General features: G+C 42.0%; 2 protein-coding genes and 1 long non-coding RNA gene across 6 annotated transcripts in view; 2 read left to right on the forward strand and 1 right to left on the reverse strand.

Annotated features, from left to right (window-relative positions):
* SMC4 (structural maintenance of chromosomes 4) overlaps nucleotides 1–21,683 on the reverse strand; it is a 29,566-nt gene extending 7,883 nt beyond the window's left edge. For 3 of the 4 annotated variants that reach the window (XM_015872072.2, XM_085513358.1, XM_085513359.1), the window contains exons 1-12: nucleotides 21,474–21,683; nucleotides 19,855–20,040; nucleotides 18,563–18,741; nucleotides 17,765–17,956; nucleotides 15,948–16,124; nucleotides 4,939–5,103; nucleotides 3,766–3,893; nucleotides 3,196–3,336; nucleotides 2,203–2,353; nucleotides 1,761–1,925; nucleotides 715–948; nucleotides 75–260 (exon numbers count right to left, since the gene is read on the reverse strand). In XM_015872072.2, coding sequence (XP_015727558.2) covers nucleotides 75–260; nucleotides 715–948; nucleotides 1,761–1,925; nucleotides 2,203–2,353; nucleotides 3,196–3,336; nucleotides 3,766–3,893; nucleotides 4,939–5,103; nucleotides 15,948–16,124; nucleotides 17,765–17,956; nucleotides 18,563–18,741; nucleotides 19,855–19,984 — 1,848 coding nt within the window. In that variant the 5' untranslated portion in view covers nucleotides 19,985–20,040; nucleotides 21,474–21,683. Of the gene's footprint in view, nucleotides 1–74; nucleotides 261–714; nucleotides 949–1,760; nucleotides 1,926–2,202; nucleotides 2,354–3,195; nucleotides 3,337–3,765; nucleotides 3,894–4,938; nucleotides 5,104–15,947; nucleotides 16,125–17,764; nucleotides 17,957–18,562; nucleotides 18,742–19,854; nucleotides 20,041–20,653; nucleotides 20,853–21,473 lie in introns of those variants that run through there. The other variant, XM_015872074.3, reaches the window with a different exon arrangement.
* Nucleotides 10,695–13,682, forward strand: LOC146758884 (uncharacterized). Its single transcript, XR_014933425.1, has 2 exons — nucleotides 10,695–10,831; nucleotides 13,482–13,682. It is a non-coding gene; the product is annotated as an uncharacterized LOC146758884 (long non-coding RNA).
* IFT80 (intraflagellar transport 80) overlaps nucleotides 20,962–22,099 on the forward strand; it is a 41,387-nt gene continuing 40,249 nt past the window's right edge. Inside the window, exon 1 of the mRNA XM_085513361.1 lies at nucleotides 20,962–21,550. The gene's annotated coding sequence lies outside the window, so the exon portion shown is untranslated. The remainder of the gene's footprint in view (nucleotides 21,551–22,099) is intronic.

Here is a 22,099-nt window from a genome sequence, read left to right on the forward strand (position 1 = left end):
CACCTATTCACAGAAAAACTGCTCCACCCCCATGAAGTTTAAGACAAAATCTGCAACAGCCTTTCACAACTTACCAGTCTCCCGTGTATTCCGGGAATACTCCCCGACCTCTTCTGCTCAAGCAGAGCCTCGAGCACTTTTCCTCGACTGCGGTGCTGTGCTAAAGAACTTTTGGCTTCTTCTACTTTTTGACGGAGATTTCGAACAAGATCCTGAGTGCTCAGTTCCTCTTCTTTAAGCTTCTCAAGCTTTTTCTCTTTCTAATGGGTACAAGAGCAGTGTCAGCCACAGGAAACCTTCTCTACTCTAGGACGTGGATTCATGGTAGTGTAAGCAGTGAATGCAGCCACAGGAAAACTGAGGTAGCAAAACATTCACCACAATGGCTGTTATTTGCACACTTGGAAACAGATACAACAGCTTCTGCATGTATGAATCAGGCTTACACAGAAGTATCAGGATTTTCCTTTCTACAAGGGGGGAGCATGAAGTAAAGTTCAAATGGCTCAGAAACAGCTATTCATTTATTCTACCACATCTAATTATTACATTTAAACCGGTTTCCTTGTAGAGATGCATGGGATTTAATTTCCCATGCTTCATGTTAATATTTTCTTAAACCAAAATAAGCTTAAAATCAGATACTTAACTTCAGTGGTTAATTAAGTATCTGAATGTAGTTGTTAAATGCCACGTGTGAAAGCTAGGTCTCACCTCCTTTAATTCCAGTTCAGCAGCAGGTAACTTTACTTCTATATCTTTAATAGCAGCCTTCCTTTGCTTAATAGTTTCAGAAGTATTCGTCAAAGCCTCCTTTGCCTGGTTTAGCTGAGACACAGCAGAGTTATAGCGGGTGAGGTAGATATCGAGTTCTGCCTGCGCTACATCCATCTTTGAACGCGCATCATTCACCGTCTTACAAAACTCCATCAGCTCTTTCTCTTTGCCCTGCAAAAATGGATGTTACCAATCAAAACTCACCTGTGGGATTTACTGTATCAGTCATGCTGTGTGAAAGGTTCTTTTACTAGCAGGAAACAGATACAAAAGCCGTTCAATAGAAGAACAAATATATCTACATGATTTGGTTAACATATTCTTTATGGAAGCATTTTTTTCCATATAAAGAGCACCGTGGAGTTACCTTAAGCATTTCCATACAGGCTTTGTATCACCTTAACTTGAAGTTGCAGAGAACACTCCCAGTTAAATCTGTACTAAATTTGGACTAAATTTGTACAGATCAAAAGGAGAATGTGTTCAGTACAGGAAACTGACCTCGACATTTACAGAATAAATGTTCAGTCTCCAGATTGTTAACGATTGGGCAGCTAACATCAACAACAGTAAGTGTTGCAGTAGTTGTGTATGCATTGAAAGACGGACCACAGCTGTGTGAAAGGCTCAGAACACAGTGCTTCAAAATCCAATTCTAATTACTATTTTCAAGTAAACGTTGGCTTGAACATTTTGATGGCAGAAATTTCAAGTGCATTCTAGGACTGGAAGTGTAGATTTGTTTAATGTATGTGTATGAATTACAATGCTTAATAACTTATCACTACAAAAAGCAAACAACCTCATGAGAATGATTGAGCTCATTTTAAGTTCTCAGAATGAATTTCCCAGATATCCTCCATCAAACCAACGCATGGAACACCATCACAGAAATCGCATCCTCCTGCTGTTTTGTGCCCCTTCCCTTGCTCACTCCAAAAGCTGCACCTCGGTTAAAACAGAAAGTGTGCAAGACAACAAACCTCTTTTTCTTTCTGAATTTCTCGTGTTTCTTCTTTAAGACTACTCATAATCTGCTTCAGTTTTTCTTCTTCTTTGTCTTTTGCCTTTTCAAGAAGCTCTTTCTTAGATGTTGCGTCGCTGATGGTTTTTTCATTATTGGTAGGAATGCTTTTCAGTTCTTCCACCTACAGGAGGACAAAATCAGCTCCCTCTTCAACTGAAACAAACCAGTTTGGCTGCATCTTTAAACACCGCCTTTAAGTTAAAGTGATCAGCAAACAAAAACCCAGCTGACAAATGGCAAAATATCAGGGTAAAAAAAAAATGAGAACATTTTTAACCCTTCTCTGTTACACAAAGTAGAAGTGATGTCCTTTGTTACTGTTATGCAGCTGCATGACATTCTTACCTACAGCAACCGAGCGCATCTCTTTATGTAAAGCAATCTGCACTTCACTCTACCTTTTCTTTGTCCTTCTGAAGTTGCTTCTCCAGTTTTTTAGCCCTGCTTTTGGCATGCTTCAGTTTTTCCCTTACTTCAACATCCTGCAAATCCAACTGAGTAAATTTCTTCTTGTTGTCCTCTATTGACACCGTAATTTTATCAATTTTCCTAGAAGGGAAAGAAGAAAGGACTATCTACTCCATGCCTTAAAAAAATCACATCAGCAGAACCTGCCTTACTGGATTTAAACCTATACTGGTCAGTACTGTGAGGAGCAGCATCCAACACTCGCTGTGTTCAGCACTTTCCCCAGGGCACTGATTTTTCATCGGAACAAACAAATTAAATGATGTTAAACACATTTTCAGAAACTATTTTTCTCCTTTGCTAACATTTGTAATTTATAACTCAAATCGCTTGGATCTCAGAAGATGAGAAGGTTCCCACTGCGCTCAGAGGAAGCTTTAGTAACCAGACAGAAGGAAAATGCAAATCACAGATAAGAGGTTCATAAGTAAACCAGAGACAAATGCAGGAACACCCATGTATTGAAGCTGTTCAGATGTGTGTATAAAAACCTGAGGGAAATCTTCCAGCTATATTTTGTAGTCAGCAAGACAACGTAATTTGTACTTCTAAATCCATAAAACCCTGCCATTTTATTAGCATTAATGGTGGCTGTTCCCAGATTTCTGCAGGAGAATCAACTCGCAGAACAACAAATAAATGCAATGAGAATATTTTAAAATTCATTTACTTGGAAATATCATTTAATTCATGCCAGAAATTGTCCTTAAGACCCTCTGCTCATCAGGTAATTTAAGCAAAAATACAGCCACCGCAACCTCTCCATGACTCGTGAAAGCTGGACGGGACCCCCAGGATCCTCATGTCCAACTGCTGGGGAAACGTGAGCTTTTTTTCTGAAAATCCTTGGAATTTGAACCGTCAATAAGCAAAACATACAATTCAGCGCTCTTAGCTTACAGTCCTATAGCTGGAGTACTTACTTCTCAAGATCTTTTAAAGCTTTGCTCTTGCTTTTCATTTCTTCTGCAAGTTTACTGCTCTTCTCATTAATGTCTTTAGTTTCTTTCTGTATATTTTCTTTCTGTGCTTCCAAATCGTTTATTCTTTTCTGTAGGTCATAGCTAAAGAAATCCAACCAAACAGTATTAAGAAAAAAATTTTCCCCATGAAGTAAACATTTTAAGTGAAGAATAAGAAGTCAATAATGTCAAGTATTATATCCTAATACACATTATTGAGTAACATTGCCAATTTGATACAGAACAGCAAGGAAATCTTATGCTTTTTGACACCTCACACAAAAAACCAAACAAGTAGATTGCTTGAAGCTTCTAAGTATGAAGCTGTAAGAGGTGCCATTCTTTGGAAGACAATGAATGTGATCTATTATTATACAAAAAAGTTCAACATAATAACACAAAAAAGCCAAGATCTCTATCCACGTGCTGCTCGACTGATTCTGAATGGCGATCCAGAACAACCCAATATTTCTAATCACATACCTGGAAACACCCCCGCATGAAAGCCAAATCAAAACTTCAGTTACTTACATGTAGTACTGACAGATGTGGTTTTTCTCTTTAAACATCTTGTTTTCCAAGGAAAGAAATTCGATGGCTTTATTCTTGTCCCCTTCTAAGGCATCCTTTTCTTTTTCCACCATTTTAACTCTATTCAACTAGACAAACAGACAAAGCCGATTTTAATGCTGGCAGTATGGAACAATGAAACAACAAATCATGAGGACAAATAAGCCCCAGAACTTTCTCAGGTCCCACCTTTGGAGAGATGCCATCCCACAGTTAACTCTGCAAGCAATGGAGTAGTGCAGACTTTCTGAAGTATGAGATGACTGACTGCTGCAGACTGCACTGCATAAGGGCAACTCCAAAGTAAGAGAGCTAAAAAGGAACCCTATGGATGCTGGGAGCAGCTCTTGCAAACCAAGGAAAATGCACGTGAGCAACAAAGCGGAGTTACAGAGGAGTCAGTATTTTCAACAGCCTCTTTCAGGTTAAATCCTGTGACTACAAATCTTTGCTTTTCCTTTACACCTTTAAAAAAACAGAATCTGCCAAGGACACAAATAAAATAGAACTTGGATATTTTACTACATTTAGAACTGACTGTGTAAGTAAAATGCCATGAAAGCAATGTCTACAACAGATCTCTGTAGCTCAAGTCACAGCTAATTTTCTGTATTTATAAGCATCCTCTCATGAAGTTTCACATCACCTTGGCATCACTGTTTCTCCCCCTCATCCTTTCTTTCTTGGCATAGGTTAGGTTTCCCTCCTGCTTAATCTATTTGCTACTTTGCAGTGGGACAAAGGCAGACATGACTCCATCTATATGTATTCAGCTGATCAGTTTCGCTCCTCATTCCGAGCAGAAGCAGGTAACGCACTTGGATACAACCAAAGAGATGATCAGCAGATAAGATCCTGGCTTCCAACTCAAACATTCAGACCTTTGGGAATCAGAAACCAACTTCTTAAGTGCTTAAAGAAGGGCAACTGATGTCAACTGCGCACTTCTTTTATATATGAGGGAAACATCAGATGCAAGAAAGGCAACACAAAAGTTCTCTGTGCTTCTACTTGCATAGAGTCCCAAATCTTTAAACAGTCTTTATGTTAACTGCTTTTCTAAAAGTTCACATAAGGAGACACTGCAAGTTCATCCCTTAATTTATAATGCAAACTTACATTTTTAAGACTTACCTTTTCTCCCCTCTGTTCATTTAAAGTCTCTACTCTGCGACAAAGAGTTTGAATAGGATCTCTCAGTCGTGCAGAACCTATCAGATCTTCCAGGTATTCCAGCATGCCTTCATCGTGTTCAGTCTGGCCTTTGGGTTTCATCATTGCAATCTGTTCAACTTCCCCCTTGGAAAAAAAAGGTTTAATGTTTTCTTCTTTTCTTTTTTTTCCCGAGGGGCAGTGATAGCACATTGCAAATATACAGCAGGGATGCAGGTGTACGAGTACACGGCAAGCAGAGACTGCTGAAGCTCACAGTCAGGTTTAAAATTTGCTGTTTCTGTAAAGATTCAAAATGTTTTCCCCCAACCTACAAAAAGAAGGAAAGAAGGAAGCATCTCCTCCAGGCTGTGCAGCACCCAGAGTCGTGAGTTACACAGATCAGGAGTTAAGTCCTTGAAGATTCCCATTAGGGAACAGAAGGTCCGTAAATCTCGTCTGATGGCTGAACTGCACCTGTAACTGCTACAACCACGGCTTGTTTGTTGGGAGAGAAACAAAGCCAAGTGTTAGACTCCATCCTCCTCTAAGTACGGCATTAGCTTTAAATTGTTAAGCTTAACACTGATGTGATTTCTTACAGAATAAGAAAGATTAAATTAAGACAATGACAAGGACATTTATTTTGCTGATGTTATCATTACTCAATTAAAAAATATATCCACTATCAATATCTTACATTTAGGACAGAGCAGCATTAAATCTTTCAAAGTAAGGATTATATGTTGTAATGAGATGCTATACATTAGAAGGAACAAGAACCTGAATATACATGTATTGAATTGGAGTTCAGAATAAAGATGTGGATGCAAAAATTAACCAGTGAATTCTGAGCACAAACTGCTCACCCCTGAAAAACCTGAGCCGTTATTAGATGTACAAGAGACAACCTGTTAGTAAATAGATGAGCACTACTGCATTGCACAGCACTGGCATTGCCCAGGATTTGGGACAGATGCTTAAACCTGTGAAATAACAAACTCTATGACAACTGAAATTTAGTTCTAGGACTGATAAATGTAGATTTATATTCTAGCTTTCAATTTCAGTATGTTCAAACACCTGAAATCTGCGTACAGAGACCAAAACATACTCCAGAACTGTCACTGCTTCGTGTTGAGCTTCAGCTGGAGACAAGCATCTACCGAAGCACGGACAAGGAACAAATTCTTAAGACACAGAGGAGATGCAGTGATTAATGAGACTGCAGGAAAACCAAAAGGGACCATCACTGAAGTCAGCAGTGCAGAACATTCCCACGCAAGCACTGCAAACCAGCCCTGTAACTGGCTATAGAAGCGGAGGACAAGGTACTGCTGAGCGCTGCCTATGAGATGCATTAGCACTGCTTGCAGAAGCAGCTTCCTTGCACTCTGTCAGCACACAATGACACCTAGTGGCACTGTCATTTTCTTCCAGCTGATAAATACCATGCAGCTGAGCAGAGGGAACATGGGAAGTTTTGCAAAACGAGAAGCCCTATTTGTTAAGTTACGAACCTTTCTGAAACGTAAGAAATGCCCACATTGGGGTAAAACAGAAATGTGGGGTTTTTTTTAGTTGATTTTGTTTTGCTGTTTTCTTGTTTAAAAACTCCAGAAGTCACACACATCCAGGCTGTTATTTCTGATCGTTGCTGTTCATGAGAAGCCTCAACATTTTTGAAATAAAACCTTAAACTCTTTGGACTTCTTATGGATATCATAAAGGCAGTTTGTTTAATAACGCAGCTGCACAATTCCAATCACACCCATCGCTGTGGAATTATCACAAATCTCCATTTTGTTTCTTCTCGCATTAAAGAGCTTCCTGTGTTTACACCCGAGGAAAAACCATCACTGCAAAGATCTCCTGTTAGACATCACAAAGGTCAGTGCTGCAGTCCAACTTGTGCTTTTTTCCCCCTCATTCCCTCTGCCTTCCCACCACCCCCTCCCCATTTCTTTCCCACCGATGCTGTATTTAACACAGGCGCAGATGCTGTCATTCACCCTGTGTGGACAAGGAAGGGACGTAAGCCAACATTTGTTCGTGACCTAATTCAGACCAATTAACCCTCTTTAAATCATGACTGTTAGTAGATGTGAGGGTTCTCCATAGCTTACCAATGTAAAGAATAGAACTACAATGTTTTTAATGACATAGCACACTACTAACAAAGCTTAATTCTGTATTTAGCTCTATCATCTCACAAATTAGGAAATCAGAGTTTTGGTTGTCTGTGATGAAATAATGTATCGCCATAGAACCAGGGAGTAAAGTTCAGGCAATACAGCAGTGATTGTTTTGAAAGGATGAAGTGAATTGGGTGACTGGTGAGGAGATGATGAACATAAGTGGAAGCCGTCAGGCTGAGAGCACCAACTGTGTGTGCACCAACTGTGTGTGCAACTCCTCTGCTTCGCAAGAAGCAACAAGTTTATCACTGTATTTTCTTCAGCTTACAGGAAAATATTTAATTGGTGCAATGTACTTAAACGTTTGGATTCTTTTCTTATCGAGGGTGAGAGTGAAAACATTTAGAACATATAAATAATGGGCTCACAGCAGTATTGAGGTGCATTTAATGTTTGTTTTCCAGGTTTTATGTTAAGAAATCAGCTCGGTCCATCCCTACAGCCATCACTACGAGATTAAAAGGCTCCCAGCCGTTGTCACCAACAGAGGAAACTGAAGCTGCCCGCAGAGAGCAGGTACATGACAGTGACAGCAGGAAAAAGCATTCAACAGCTTTGCATTGTCAGAACTTGATATAGGCAATGTCACTGTTTCCTAACTTTAATTGTGCACCTTACTCGATCCAAAGCTATTTGCACTGCATCAGAAATACACCCTTGCCCTTATCTAGTAAAAGATCTTTCAAAATACGGCCAGCATTTCTGAAAGTGAAACCAAGCAGGCAGAGGCAGACACTTGTTGGGAAGCTGTGTGCCCTGACATGTTTCTTATCAAAGCTGTTGAGCTTACATTAAGAAGTCTCAATACTGACCACCAGGAAATGTCTTCAGCTGTTCCCCTCAGCTACCTGCCCCTGCACACACTGCTGAGAGGAGAGGGAGCAATAAGGGAAAAAACTGACATTAATCCTCTGAGCGGGAAAGACAATTGAAATGGATGTTAATGCTCAGAAACCAGCAATGCTGGCAAACAGCAACAAAGGACTGAGCCCAGACTGCAAATCCTGGGCTGCTGGCACAGGAGCAGAGGCAGCCAGCTCAAACGCTGTATAGCACATGTACCAGTAACAAGTTCCACACATCTTCTGTTAGTGATCAGAAAACAATTATTAATGCATTTTGATAGAGCTATTTAATCTTAAAGCCATTTCCTCCAATCACAGTCATGTCAAGGAAGCAGATGATCCCACCTCCCCTCACAGCTAAACTGTCAAGGACACCAACTATTTAACTATCACTATGTTTGAGACACTTTCTAAATGCAAATTTCTATTGTGACATCAGTAGAGCAAGAAGGCATTCAAAGAGCTGCTGTTAATAGAACAGCTCAGACTCAGATCAGCACAAGGTAGAGGAGCAGCGGTGAGTGCCCGGGCCTGCTCTGCCTACTGAGATGAAGACCATGAGCTGCAATGGGTGGATGTGCACAGCCAAAGGGGTGACACAATCGGTGCTCTCCTACTCTTTGACAGGCACGAGGCTGACAAGTGTCTATTCTGGGCTCTGTGCCTTCTGCAAGTTGAACTCGCATCCTTTGAGTGTTTGGGGAATACATTCAGTGCAAGACATGTAATATAGACTGAATCCAATTGAATTTCATTATTTCCATTGCATGCACACTTCTGTGCTTATGTCAGGCTAAAACTCTCATTAGGACAAACATCTCTCATGGTGCATACAGCTGGATTAAGTGGCGACATTCCAATGCCACGTGCAATTTTCTAGCACCAACCTGTGAAGGGTGAGAACTTCATCTCCTGCACAGCTCCAGAGCTGGACAGTGAAACGCCTCAACTCTCAATCACCACATTTCATAGAATTACTGCCCTTGTTTTCTCTGAAATTACTCACTTCTTAAAACTGCTGATTTCTCAGAACAGAAAGCTCGAAATCTGCCTTTACCAAATATTCATCCACAGAAATTTTGAATGCAGAACAAGGTCAAAGTGCTCAATGAAGAAAACATTCAACCTACTCATTAAGTTACCTTTCTGCAACTCTTACCCCGCGTTTTGACACTGCAGGTTAGTTTTCACTTCTGTGGAGAACTCCCAGTCTGATGCTCTTGGCAGACCGCAGCACCACGTTCGTGCAGCCTCCGTTCAGACTGAGCAGGCTCTGTGGCCTGAAGGGTTCTAAGGGTACTAGGCATGAACAGCGTAGCACACTAATCCTAACACTGCCATTACTCAGCTTCAAACAGTGATAAAATCAGAGGTTAATTTGTGCTGCATACAAACAGAAGCAGTTCTGTCTGTCATCATGCTGGAATTAAGGAGTTCCAGAGCACAGCCTTCAGATTCCATTTTGAACTTCTGGTACGAAAGTAGGCAACAGCAGCAAAAAGCCTTTTAACTTCTACTGAAAGCTGTTTTAAACCTCTTCATGGAGGATGAAACAACATTTTTTTGTTGTGACCATAATTCAGCATTAGGAGCAGGGGTCGCAGGGTAACCAGTGCAGAGCTACTCACCTGTGATGCCTCCACTCCTCTAAAGCCTGGGAAAAATATGAAGATGGGATCGTGCAATGAGTTCTGTCAACTCAACTGTGAATGCAGCACTCACTGATCTACTTTGTTAGGGGCTCCACTCCTAAGATTTAACTGATCTGAAATTTATTCTGCTGTGATAATGAAGAACAGCTTAAGAGAAAACAGCCCCTAAGAGATGCAGTCCCATACACTGGGGAAAACCTTTCATGTGTCAATACATCACCGAGACTCCAAGTGAAGCACTGCTATGGGGCAGGACTGCTCACTGCTGGCACTTCAGCTGCTCTTGAGAAGAATACAAATATTTGGTATCTTCCATGGAACTTCAATGTGCTTAATCATTTGAATCCAGGCTTTAAAATAAATCAAGTCACACAACAGTGATGCTAGAATGTTAGATAAATGCTTCATGTAGCTTTTCTTTCTGTTTACATTCTCCCCACCTCTGAGGGCAGCACCAAAGCCTTCTTCAGATTGTACAAAGGAAGAGCATTGCAAATGGGGAGCTTCTCTTTGTTTCAATAACCTTGTAGCTTTTTTCCCCTATTACTACCAATATATATATTCAACTTGCTTACTACTAAATTAACTGATTAGGTGGATTACAGCTTGCAACTTTATGGCATTACCTGATTCTGCTTCATTTATCCCACTGACTTAAGCAATATGCAAATACAGACAACGCTCATCCTTTCATTTATCTTTGTCAGGTAATACAAGAATAATGGTTGTCTGTGAGTATATTATATATCCATGCATTAAAAAAAAAGCATTTAATGTAAGCATGCTGGATTTTAAAAATTAAAGCATTAAAGAATGAACATTTGTTCCTTCCAAGGGCTATTAGAGTTAGTAGGGAAGTTCATACCACACTAAGCTTAAAAACAATGTGATTTTCTGTATATCACACGGGTGACCAACAAAACTCATCCTTTAAGCACTGAACTGAGGCAAACAGTGGAGCTGTAGCCAGCACATCCAGAACACCAAGGAAGCAGTGCCTGCAGCTGTACCAGCCAACTGTACCTCAGTGTTCTGTAGCAAATCACAGCAGTGCTATTAGAACGCTACTGTAGCTCTGATTGAAGAAAAGCACGTACCAATCAAGAATGGAAACTGAGTTATAAGGTGGAACGGCAGCCAAAACTGATGAAGCACAAGGCAAACTTCACTTAACGTAACGGTAAGGTTTAGAATTTCACATCTTACTTTAGAGAACGAAGGTGTATTTCAGTTTCTCCCTTAAAATGCAAAGCATTCCTTCCAGGCAAGGGGAACATGGACAAGAGACTGTCCAGGTATTTCACCTGTCTGCTACAGGAGTCAGAAATAACTGCATGGGGCTTCTTAGCACAAGGAGAAGCAATGGCACACTGTGTGAAGCTGATAACACTATGGATTTACTGCGGGAGAAACTGCCTTAGAACACTTAGGATGTTTGCTATGAAAGCTGTATTTGTAAAGAGTCAGTTTCCAGGATATTCCTGTCCGTGTTATTTCTCTGGGCTTTTATTCTAACCCACATCTTGAAATCAGCATCAGAACCAGCACTAATACTGAACTACTGCCACCAAGGTTCAGGTGCTTCTGTTGCACAGCTCCAGTGCTGCATGGTTGGTTGGAAAACATGAAGAAGAGAAAGTATCAAATTCTCACCTTCACTCTCTGCCTTCAAAGATTAGTGATATAAAATAGGGGAGAAATCAAGAAAGGCAAATAAGTAATAAGCACAAATACACAAGTCTACAATGCCTCTACTACCCAAAGATGAAGGCAAACTCACGGCCTGTTACACAACACTCAGTTGTTTGCACAGAACTACTGTTCTGCATTTTGGAAATCATTTCAAAGTAGCCTTTGTCAAGCTGTTCACACATCTGTCTAATTTTAGAAGCTTTCTTAAGGACATTCTTGTATTTAATACAAGAATACAAATTGAGTGCAAGTCTAGAGTCGCTTTGGAATCAACATCAGTTACCGGGAATCCAACCTACAGCATTTGACTGTTCTAAGATTCTTGCCATGTTCTACCTCAAACTTAACTCAGCACTCAGTTACATTGGATAAGTGCATTTTACATCCTCTTCCCATATTTTCCTATTTTTCTGGGGAAAAAAAATAAACACAAAACAACATTGCTTATGACGCTGCACTGGAATTTGTAAAATAAAAATCACATTAATTGCCAAGAAATTCTGACAGCAAAGAATTTGCTTTGAAATCGCATGTACTGAAGTCTTAGCATGTCTCTTGCAGCTCCATATTCACTTCAGTATAAAGTATTTTAACCAGGGAAGTGATTCTGTACTCTGAATCAAACGTAAAGCTTCTACTTTTACATACTATTTTATTCAAATGATACTTTTAGTTGATTCACTGGTTCTAATTCTTCCTACCTCTTCAGCTCAGTTGCCCTTGAAATTTCTAGAACAAAACTCTCTTCACCAGTTTTGGCAGCATTGATCTCCATTATAAATCCCAGTAGAGCTTTTTTAGCTCGTGCTCTATTTGGATGCTCCAGCTCAGATGTTGGTGTGCCTCATTAGGAGAGCAGCCCTCAACCATCGGGAACTTCTGGCTTATCTCAAAGCAAGAAGAAAATCTGCTCCCCCCCATTTCCTCTCCTGCACACTGAAGGAGTGACTCCTATGTTTCCACAAAGCAGCAGGAGAAAACCTTGACTAAATTTCCTCTACTGCAGCATAATCTTGCCACAGGACAAGACCGATCTGTGCATTAAACACTGCTGTCCCAATCAGTTTAAAAATAAAAAAAAAATCATACATGAAATCACTGCAGCTATTCACACTTGCATCAGATTACATGAGAAATTTTTAATTGTCTGTCAGATACATTTAAATAACACTAATCAGCACAAGAAAAAATAGTTTGAAAAAACAGGTTCAGGAAGAGGTTGATTTCAGTTCATAAAAGTCTGCTTCTATTTAGTATAAAACAAATTCAGGTTTTCTAATTCTTAGTATTGTTTCTGCAATGTTCATCCATATGGGCACTGCTTGCAAAATTCCATTTTCTGTTTACCAAGTTGATATTAACTGAACTCCTCTTACCTTGAAAGATAACAAAGCCAATTTCAGCAGGTGGTAGCAGTTGCTGTCTGGTTTGTTTCGCTCCCCAGACCTCTTGCCCCATGGGTGTCCTTAACTGACATCCCCTCAATCTCTCCCCATTAGTTTAATAATTCCTTAGGGACAACCAGCTACAAGAGAGAGGCTGGGATTTCTTTCTGGCCTCGAGGTTGGCCTCTTCAGAGGACTCACTATTGAGGAACAGCAAACACACTTACCTTACCTTCAGAGCCCTGCTCAACCTGGCTGGGCAAACCTACCCAAGCTTTCTGTGTATAGACATTGATGTTCCAAATATTAAAAAAAAAAAAAAAAGCTAAATTAATAATTTTATTTGTTCTTCTTTACAGATAAACGAGTTACTGAAGTGTGGAAGGCAGGAACCGATAGCAGTAAGATGACAGATATTACAGATATTAGCACAATGCTCAGCATACTTAAAAAAAACAAAAATGCATTTTTTTTCCTGTTGCAGTTTCAGGCTGTGGCAGCCTCATTAGCAGTGCACCACACAGTTGTCTGTTCCCTAAGTGCTAAAAAGCATATAGCAATTTATTAAAAACAAAATACACAGCAATACAACTTAAGCATTGCAAAAGTGACAAACTCCTCCTGTTAATTGTTGGCAGCAACACACAGTAACCAAACCCATTCCTTTAAAACAAGATTTTTTTCCAATTAACTGATTCAGGCACAGAATTTCTAACATTTCTAGAACTGCCCAATATCATTGTTTTCCCACAGGCATTTCTGGTGCTGATACTCAGCAAAATCAACTGGTTGATTCCAATATTCTCAGGATGGCATCACAAGTACCTGCTCCACTCTCTACTCAACTTGCAGAACAAATGGTTCTGGCCCAAGCTTTCAGAGTGGCACCCAGATGCACCCAGTGAGCCACGTGAGAGACTGCAGAGCAAGGTGGAGAAAAGAAAGAAAAGAAAAGCAAAAAGAAAGCAGCCTTCTGAAATGCAAGTATTTGCTATTGAATAATGCTAAGTGTGGCAGCAGGGCACTAACCAAGTATCTCAGAGTGCTACTTATAGGACTTGTTCTCTTACAGCATTTCCTTTAGTGTTAGAGAATGCTTTCTCACAGACTGAAAACAGCATTCGATAACAAATGTATGTTAATTACACCCAAACGAAAGTCAAAAACCAAAGAGGTGCGATTTATTTTCAAAGTGAAATTATTTGAGCTCAATATTGAGCTGAAAGAGGCTACTCTGTGTTTAACTACAACATGAGAGAAGCAAAAGTGAAATAGAACTGTCACTTATTGCTCAGACTGGAAATAATGTAATTTGAAAAGGAGTAGGGAAAAGGGGCAATCCCTGTGATAGCAGCAGGCAGCCTTGGCTTCCTGGTATGGCCTTGTTTACTTCTATTATTTTTACTACTTGGGCTTCGATGTTTTTCTGTCACTGTGCAGAAATAGTCACATTTTCCAGATGGAAATTACTAGTTTTCTATTGCCTGATGAATAGAATTCACTTAAAAAATAGATTATTTAATAATAATAAAAATCACACAGCCACATGCTCAAGGAGTCACACAGAATAAACAGAAAATCTCTCTGGAGTTTCCTTACAGTTCATTGTAACACATTATCCACAAAGTTCAGAGCAAAGAAAGGATAAAAAAAATGGTGGGAAGCATCACTTTGTGTCTTAACATCACTCGTATCAGCCCTGATTTCCCATTATACAGATGAAAAGCATGAAACTCGAGCTTTTAGGAACAAGTATGTCCTCCCCGTGGGAAACAATTAATAGAAGAAGAAAACAAACCACATTTGGGGAGAAAAGTAAAAATTAAAACAGCCATTTAGCAGCAGTCCCTGTGAAAGGCTGCCTTCCCCTCTCAGAGCAAAGGGCACTGCAGCACTCAGCTTGGGATGCTTCTGCACCATCATTTCTACCATATTTGACTGCAGTTTTTCTCTTTTTAACAATGTTCCTAAAATGATTCTTCTGAAGAACAACTTTATTATAACTAATATATATTACCAATAGTTTTATTGGAGATACTTCTCACTTGAAAACCAAAAAACACAAGAAGAAAGTGCTGAATGGAATAATTAATTGGCACAAATACTTCAAAAACAGATATATCCTCTTTTTGTGGGTGTAACTGTAAGAAGTAGACTTGAGGAAGTGAAGCAAACACAGCTACCTATCTCAAATATTTGCCTTTTTGTGTTAGAGGGGAACTGGAAGCTCCTTTGACAAAAACAGACTTAAAATCATCTCTGTTGAAAACTGTCAGATCTCAGGAGGCTTCCACTGCTCACTCATTTTCTAGGCCAAAATCCTTCAGAACAGATTTGTGACATTCTTGTAATAGCAGTGAAATAATTATGGGTAACTGCAGATGTGTGTACCCCATGGACCCTTTAAGTATGTCCATCAAGTACTTTAACTCAGCTCACATCTAAAGTGACTGGCTGGCACGAGTAAAATCCTCCATTTTTATTTAAGCACTAGAAAAGTGTGTTTGCCTTCAGCCTGTGTTTTACACAGCCAGCACACACCAGCAAGCTTTAGAACTTTAAACCCCAATGTGAGAAGAAATGATATCATATTCACAGACTCTATTATTTTTATAGCATGAGCTGTAAACTGCAGCTTTTTAATATGCACCTTGAATTGGCTACAAACCTGCTGTGCTTTGAGTCCCCTGCAGTTGTTAAACGAGTGTAAATGAGAAGTAAATGGGTTTTTTCTTGCCTTCAATTTTATACAGTTATTTTTAATATACATACTTCTGCAGTAAAACCACGTCTATAGATGAGAACTGTAGATAACTTAATAGTAGTATCATTAAGTTAATATTGATGCACCTTTATCTAAAGTATAAACAAGTTGCTGAATCTCTGCCACGCTTAAGCAGCACAATAATATTGGGGTTTAAGGTTTATTTTACTACACCAATATTTACGTGCTGCTAGGGCGGAACAAGTATCACAACTCTTCTATTCATCCACATGTCAGGAGCACTGATTCATTAACAGAAAAATTTATATTAGTGTCTTCAACTGTTTATCTTCCTTAAATTTCTAAAGCAGCAAATAATGATTCGCATCTTCACTACAGCATGCAAACCATGATGTGCTGCTAGAGTACTTTAAGGCCTCACAACTAAACAGCATTTTGGTAACTACACCTGGAAATACAGCTTTAATAAAAACAGATTTTATTCACACACCAACCTGTAAAATCAAGAATCTGTTATGGTCCAGGTCGATTCCGTGACTTCGCAGAAGAATACCAACATCTTTGAATGTTGACTTCTTTCCATTGATGTGGTATACAGAAGAATTATCTCTAAAGGCAGTTCTAGATACACAAAAATTGCTGTTAGGAATGACTTCATAATCATCTCCTTCCTGTTATGAGGAAAAACAAAGCCAGAAATACAATTAGTATCTTGTAGGTTCACCTCACATTTCACCATTTTACCAGTTAAGGTTTTAAATCAGGATCCACTTAAATGATGTGCACCTCAAAAAAAAATATTCAGCTCTAGACCAAAAAAAAAGAAAAAGCCTAAATCTGCATGATCCTCATGTGCTGCATCCCTCATCTCTAATATCAGCTTTTGCTTTAAAAATACTTAATTTCTTCTCTTTACCAGGGCTGCTCATCACAAAAGACCTACTTCAGCTTTAAAGTGGCTGTTGTATCCTGCCCGTTCAATTTTAGATCAGGAAGCTTTGAATGATTTGCTACTGTCTGCAATTAAGCTCCCTCTTTATAGTGCTAGAAAGCTGCTTTTTGCTGAGTAGTTCTAAAACTGCAGGAGATAAAAAAGCAAAATATTAAAGATGTGACAAACATGAGGTCATCAGCTTCAAAACATCACTTCGACTTCACTAAAAAGCAGCAACTGCAGTAAAGCTGGGACTCATTGTAAGCAGTTAGAGCCGAGCCCTGCTCCTTGTAAAGCCTTCAGCTGGCCTCTGCTTTGCCAGGCCCATCCCAGAGCACCATCTGACCAGGTAACACTCACAAGGTTTTTACATCACAAATGCAGCTTCTAGGTGCTCATACAGAGAACAGCAGAAAAAGAAAACTAAATAATCCCTGAATGTGGCTGACACAGACAGAAGCAAAAAGCACAGGTCTGTGCAGATCGAGTCAAAGAAAATTGACCTAAAGCAGGTCTGTAACTGACTGTCCCCTCATTAGCACAGGTTCTGATGCTTTGGTGTACACCTTTCCCACCATACTGACTAACCTGACATTCAATGAGGCACTTCAGCCAGACTAAATGCTCACAGAAATTCTATTTAAATAAAGTAAAATCAATTTCTAGTACTGGAATGGCAATAAGTCAACAGCACAGCCCAGACATTTGTGCCCATACATGAAATGACAAGCAACACAATTTTATTGCATTTTTTTTTCCAGCGTTGTCAGCACTTTCTATTTCATTCAAACACGATATCAGCCAGAGGGTGTAAAACCCAGAAATTCTATTGAAAACCTGCTTTTGAATTGCAGGCCCATTTATTGTCCATTAAGTGTTCCAGATTGGTTTTATATTTAATGAATTTTTTAAAATAGCTTCTAATTGGTTTGGAAGCTTTTACTCCAATAGTTTTTACACCTGAATCCATATGCTCATATTATAAATGCACACATATATAACACATCCGAATGTAGCCTTAGAAGTGATTCGAGGTGCTGTTAATTTCAGAAATAAGCTTTATTTACTTGAGGGCAAAGAACCAACAAATGTACAACGACTTCTGAAAATGACAGTTAGGTGAGTGTGAGCAGCTCCAAAACACTGCACAGCAGACACTGCTCTCACAGAGCAGCCCACGAGCCCCTGCTCATATTGTAAGAGCTGCACTACTGAGAGGAGCATTTTTAAGCTAATTAACTTCAAATTGGTGCTTTACATCCCAAGGGTAAACCTTGCCACCACGCCTTCCCCAGCTCAAACTAATCGAATATTAAGTTGTCAAATGCTTGAATAAAGCAAGCGCCGCTCTGCAGAGCAGGATACATGGATACATACCTTGTCAATGATCTTTTGGAAGTGGATTTCCACAGAACAGCTCTGGATGTCCATATGTTCCTCAGATTTATGGATCAACACAGAGAGTTTTTTGGATCTGATTTTCTGTGCTCGATACCCAAACACAAAAAGCATCGCATCAATGACATTGGATTTCCCACTGCCATTGGGCCCAATAATGCACGAAAAGCGCTGCAGAACAGAAGGAAAAAAGGTGTCGGGTGGAGGGAAATAGATCCTGGGCTGTGCACATCACCCACTGCATTTGTAAATAGTTCCAAACAGAATTACTTCTAGTGCAGGAAACTGCAGCTCATTTGGTAGCTTAATCTTCACAACCAAAGGCAGAGCAGCACAGCTTATTTAAGAGAACGACACCTCCACTCAGCTCAGCTTTCTAAATCATAACTTGTGAACTCAAAGCGATACTGCTCTTAGCAAGCAAGTTCGCAAGGAAAGTTTCATGATTAGCCACGTAAATCCCTTGTGGGCACTAAAAACATTCTCATTCTTCAAACGTGCTCCTCCAAATTCCCCAGCAAACGAAATCAAGGCAGCAATGTGCTTTTTCACAGGCTTTCTGACAAATTACAATTGTACACAATCAAGAATTTGCACTTTGCTGTTTTCCTACTGCTTTGCAACTAAAAGGAAGGACATCGCCACCAAAACAATTCTCAGACCTCAATATTGCTCAGTTTTCCTGAGGTGAGGTTATGTGAAACTACAGGAAGGGCCACCAGCGCACAGCAAAGCCTTACCTGCACTTAGAGAGCGCTTAAGGGATAAGAAAATTACCTTATGAAAAGGTCCCAGAGTTTGCTGCCCTGCATAGGATTTGAAGTTCTGGTTTACAATGTGAGTTATCATGAGACGAGGAGCACCGGCTTCATTGGTCATTGCTGGAGGAGGGGGAGGAGGGATGCTACCCAAAATCTCTTCTAAACTCCGATTATCAGACTCCTCGTTTGAGACTTCTAAAAACCATCCAAAATAAGCAGAAAGAAAATTAAGGCCATAAGCACTCAATGACCAAACACCTTTTACAGTGCTCCATTTCAAAAGCAGACATCATTTCCATAATAACCAAAGCTACACTTCTGCAGTTATTAAAAGGAGTTAAGTGGAATTAAAATCCTTCTTTCCACGAACTGAATCTTTAAAAAAGAGACACTTAAGACGTCCCATCGATTCACCAGTGGGTTTGTTCTTTCATTATGCAATCCTTATTCTAACACACTTTAATAGGCACTCCGCAATTACAATAGCTACAGCCGTCACAATAAGGCTACAAATCTGAAACAGGCAAAGTCTTCCTAATTAATAAGTGCAAAGCCACATTTCAAGCGTGCTCACAAGTCACTCCGCAAGATTTGGGGCTCGCTGCACAATACTCTAAAGCTGTAATGACAGCACGACTGCTCTGCAAAGACAGGAAGTTTGTTACGAAAACAAACTGGCCCCCTGGATATCTGCTCGTTACAAGCAAAGCAGCTTTTCAACAGTTACCAGCAGCTTTTCCCTCACACAGACGGGAGGTTTTGCCACCAATTTCAATTTATCAATCCATTTGTCAAATATCTGTGCTGTGAGCTTTCAATCGTTCCTCTCTTGTTACCCTAAAAGACACACGCTGCTCTTTTTGCAGATACTCTCAGCAAAAACTCAACCCCAGAACCACAAGACAATGCTCTGCTTCATGAAAAGGAAAGTCCAATCGTTTTAAGAGTTAAACAAATAAACGTGACATTTATTCCATTCCAAGAAATCTCAGAGCATTGGCTGCGTCTAAGTGTGAAAAATCCTGGCTCTTGTACCACCACCCGGTACAGATCAGAGACATGAAATAGGCTTTATTAGGAGAAAATTCACTAATTGCTTTTGCACTTACACTCGGTCACAAGTCCCAGCACTAACTCTTTGCAAACCACTTTAAAAGCAGTTTGAACACGTCAGGAGTCAGAGCTTTCAACCTTCCTTCCTACACGAGAGCAGAGCGAGTCCAATGTGGAATAGTCGGCAGCTCCAGCTGAGCTCTGCTGCTCTGTGCACCAGGTCTAAGGCATCAGGAGCACAGTGCTCCCACCTACCTTCAGCTGCTCCTTCCCCAGGCTGCCCGTCGTCTTGTTTGTCCACTTGCATGTCACCGTTGTGCTCCTCTACGTGCTGTCTGCCTTTCTGCTGTGCTGCTGTGGAGGTTTTGGTGCTCCTGCTCGCCATGATCTCGGCTGCTCCCCGGCAATTCCAAGCAATCGAACTACCGAAGGGATCTCACTCTAACATAAACAAGAAAACCCCACCAACTCCGCATTAAACTCCAGTCCCCTACAGAATACACCTACGAGTCCAACTAACGCAGAAACAAGAGACCAGATGCGTTTTGAAGACAAAAAAAACCCCAAAGCTGAAACAAAAACTACGGCTGAAAGTAATAAACGCATCGCCCCAAAAAACAACGGACCCGCCCTGATCTGCAGACACAGCCGTGCACCTCCTGACGCCGATGGGGTTTGCACACTCACAAAGTGGCCCATGTTGGAAGGGACTTCAAGGATCACAAAGCTCCAACCCCCCCAGCACACACAGAGCCACCAGCTCCCTATTGGGGAGAGCAGCGGTGACACCAGGGGCCAAAGAGTTAACGACGATGGCAGGAGCCAAGCGGGGAGCCCCATGTCCGCGCTCTGTCCATGCAGCGTTCAGTCCCGACACACGCTTTGCTCCCAGCTCTCCATGCTGAGCGTACGGACACACAAACAAAAAGACCTGCGTAGTTCAGAGCGTTTCACCCTCCGACAGCTCCCCTCAATAATACGCTCCTTTGGTGAGACGCAGCGCAGCCCCGACTGCCGGCAATCGGCACCTAACAGCAGAGCAACGCGAAAATACCTTCATCCCGTGCTGCTGTTAAAGCTATTGAGCAGGGACGGAGCGCACGTTAGTCCACACGTTGATCCAACACGGCTCCCACCGAACGGCAAAGGGAAAGAGAGCGGAGGGAGGGAAACTCCAAAGAGTTTAAATCGCAGCAAGTGGGGAAGGCGGTTTGTGGAGCAACAGACACGAGAAAGTTGACTTCAAGGCAGATAAAACAAAACTGACGTGGTTAGAAAGTCATCTCACAATTGGTGCCAATCATTTGACGTTTGCAGACCTACCCCCAGCCCACACTCTCATGAGAGTCCTTCATTTGGGACAATGGGGGAGGGGAGGAAAACGAGAAAGAGAACTAAGAGAACTAAGAGAACTCGTTTAGAAGCGCTCGCAGCCCGTGCTGCCGTTACGGACCGTCCCACAGGGCTGTGCCGGGGCAGCCGCAGCCTGTCCCGGTACCGGGCCGTATTTTAGCACAGCGCAGCGCGGCTCATGCCCGGCATCGCGGGGAGGGGGAGAGGCAGCGGCGTGCAGGAAGCCGCCCTTATCGCAACCCTTCGGCAGCGATAACCGATGTCAGCGAGAAAATCTCCCTCTGCCCGCTCCCCCTTCACCCCCCGCCGGGTACCCGTTCCGTACGGTTCGGCTCTCGCCCTGCGAGGGTCAGAGCTGCGGGCGGAGCTCACAGAGCGGGCGCGGCGAGAGCAGCCCGGGAACGGCCCGGCCACACGGACAGCGGGACCGGGAAGGAGCGGCCGCCGCCTCGCGCTGCATCAGGGCGGGGAGAGAAGGGAACAACGCGGCTCCACGCGGCGCCCCCGCCCCGACCGCTCACCTCTGGCACGGGGTGAAGCTCCGCTCCGTTCTGCTCCGTTCTGCTCCTCGTGCCGCCCGCCCGTCCCGCCGTACGGGGTAAGTCCCGGCCGCCCCGTGCCGAAGCTCCGCGCTCAATGCGGACGGGCGGCTCGGAGCCCCGCGGGCGGCGGTGGGCACAGCTCGTACCGCTCACACCGCTCACACCGCGGGTTCTACACTCGAAAATGGCGCCCAAACGGCGAAATCGAACCGAAATTCGTTAGAAAGGCGCGGGGCAGGATGGGGCGGCGCGGGGCGGGGCGGGAGCGGGTTTGAAAGGAGGAAAAGCCGCGCCGGGCGCCATCTTGTTGGCCGTTAGAGCGGCGGGGAGTGAGGGAGGATGGAGCGGGGATAGAGCGGCTGTAACGCGAGTTAACGCTGAGCGCGGGGCCGTGCGGGGATGATGGAGGGACGGGCTGAGGGTCGGCAGCGACTGCGGGAAGGGATTCATCCCTTCGGTACAGAACTAGGTCAGGGGGCGGCGCTTGGGCGCCCAGGGGGACGGCACGACAGAGAGCTCCGCCAAAAATACAAAACAAAAAAAAGAAAAACAAAAAGTCCACGAAAAACATTTAAAAAGTGTTTAAACGCGTGTATAAATAAAGT

This window comes from Coturnix japonica, chromosome 12 (assembly GCF_054131305.1).
Source record: "Coturnix japonica strain WE chromosome 12, WE-NBRP24, whole genome shotgun sequence".
NCBI lineage: Eukaryota > Metazoa > Chordata > Aves > Galliformes > Phasianidae > Coturnix > Coturnix japonica.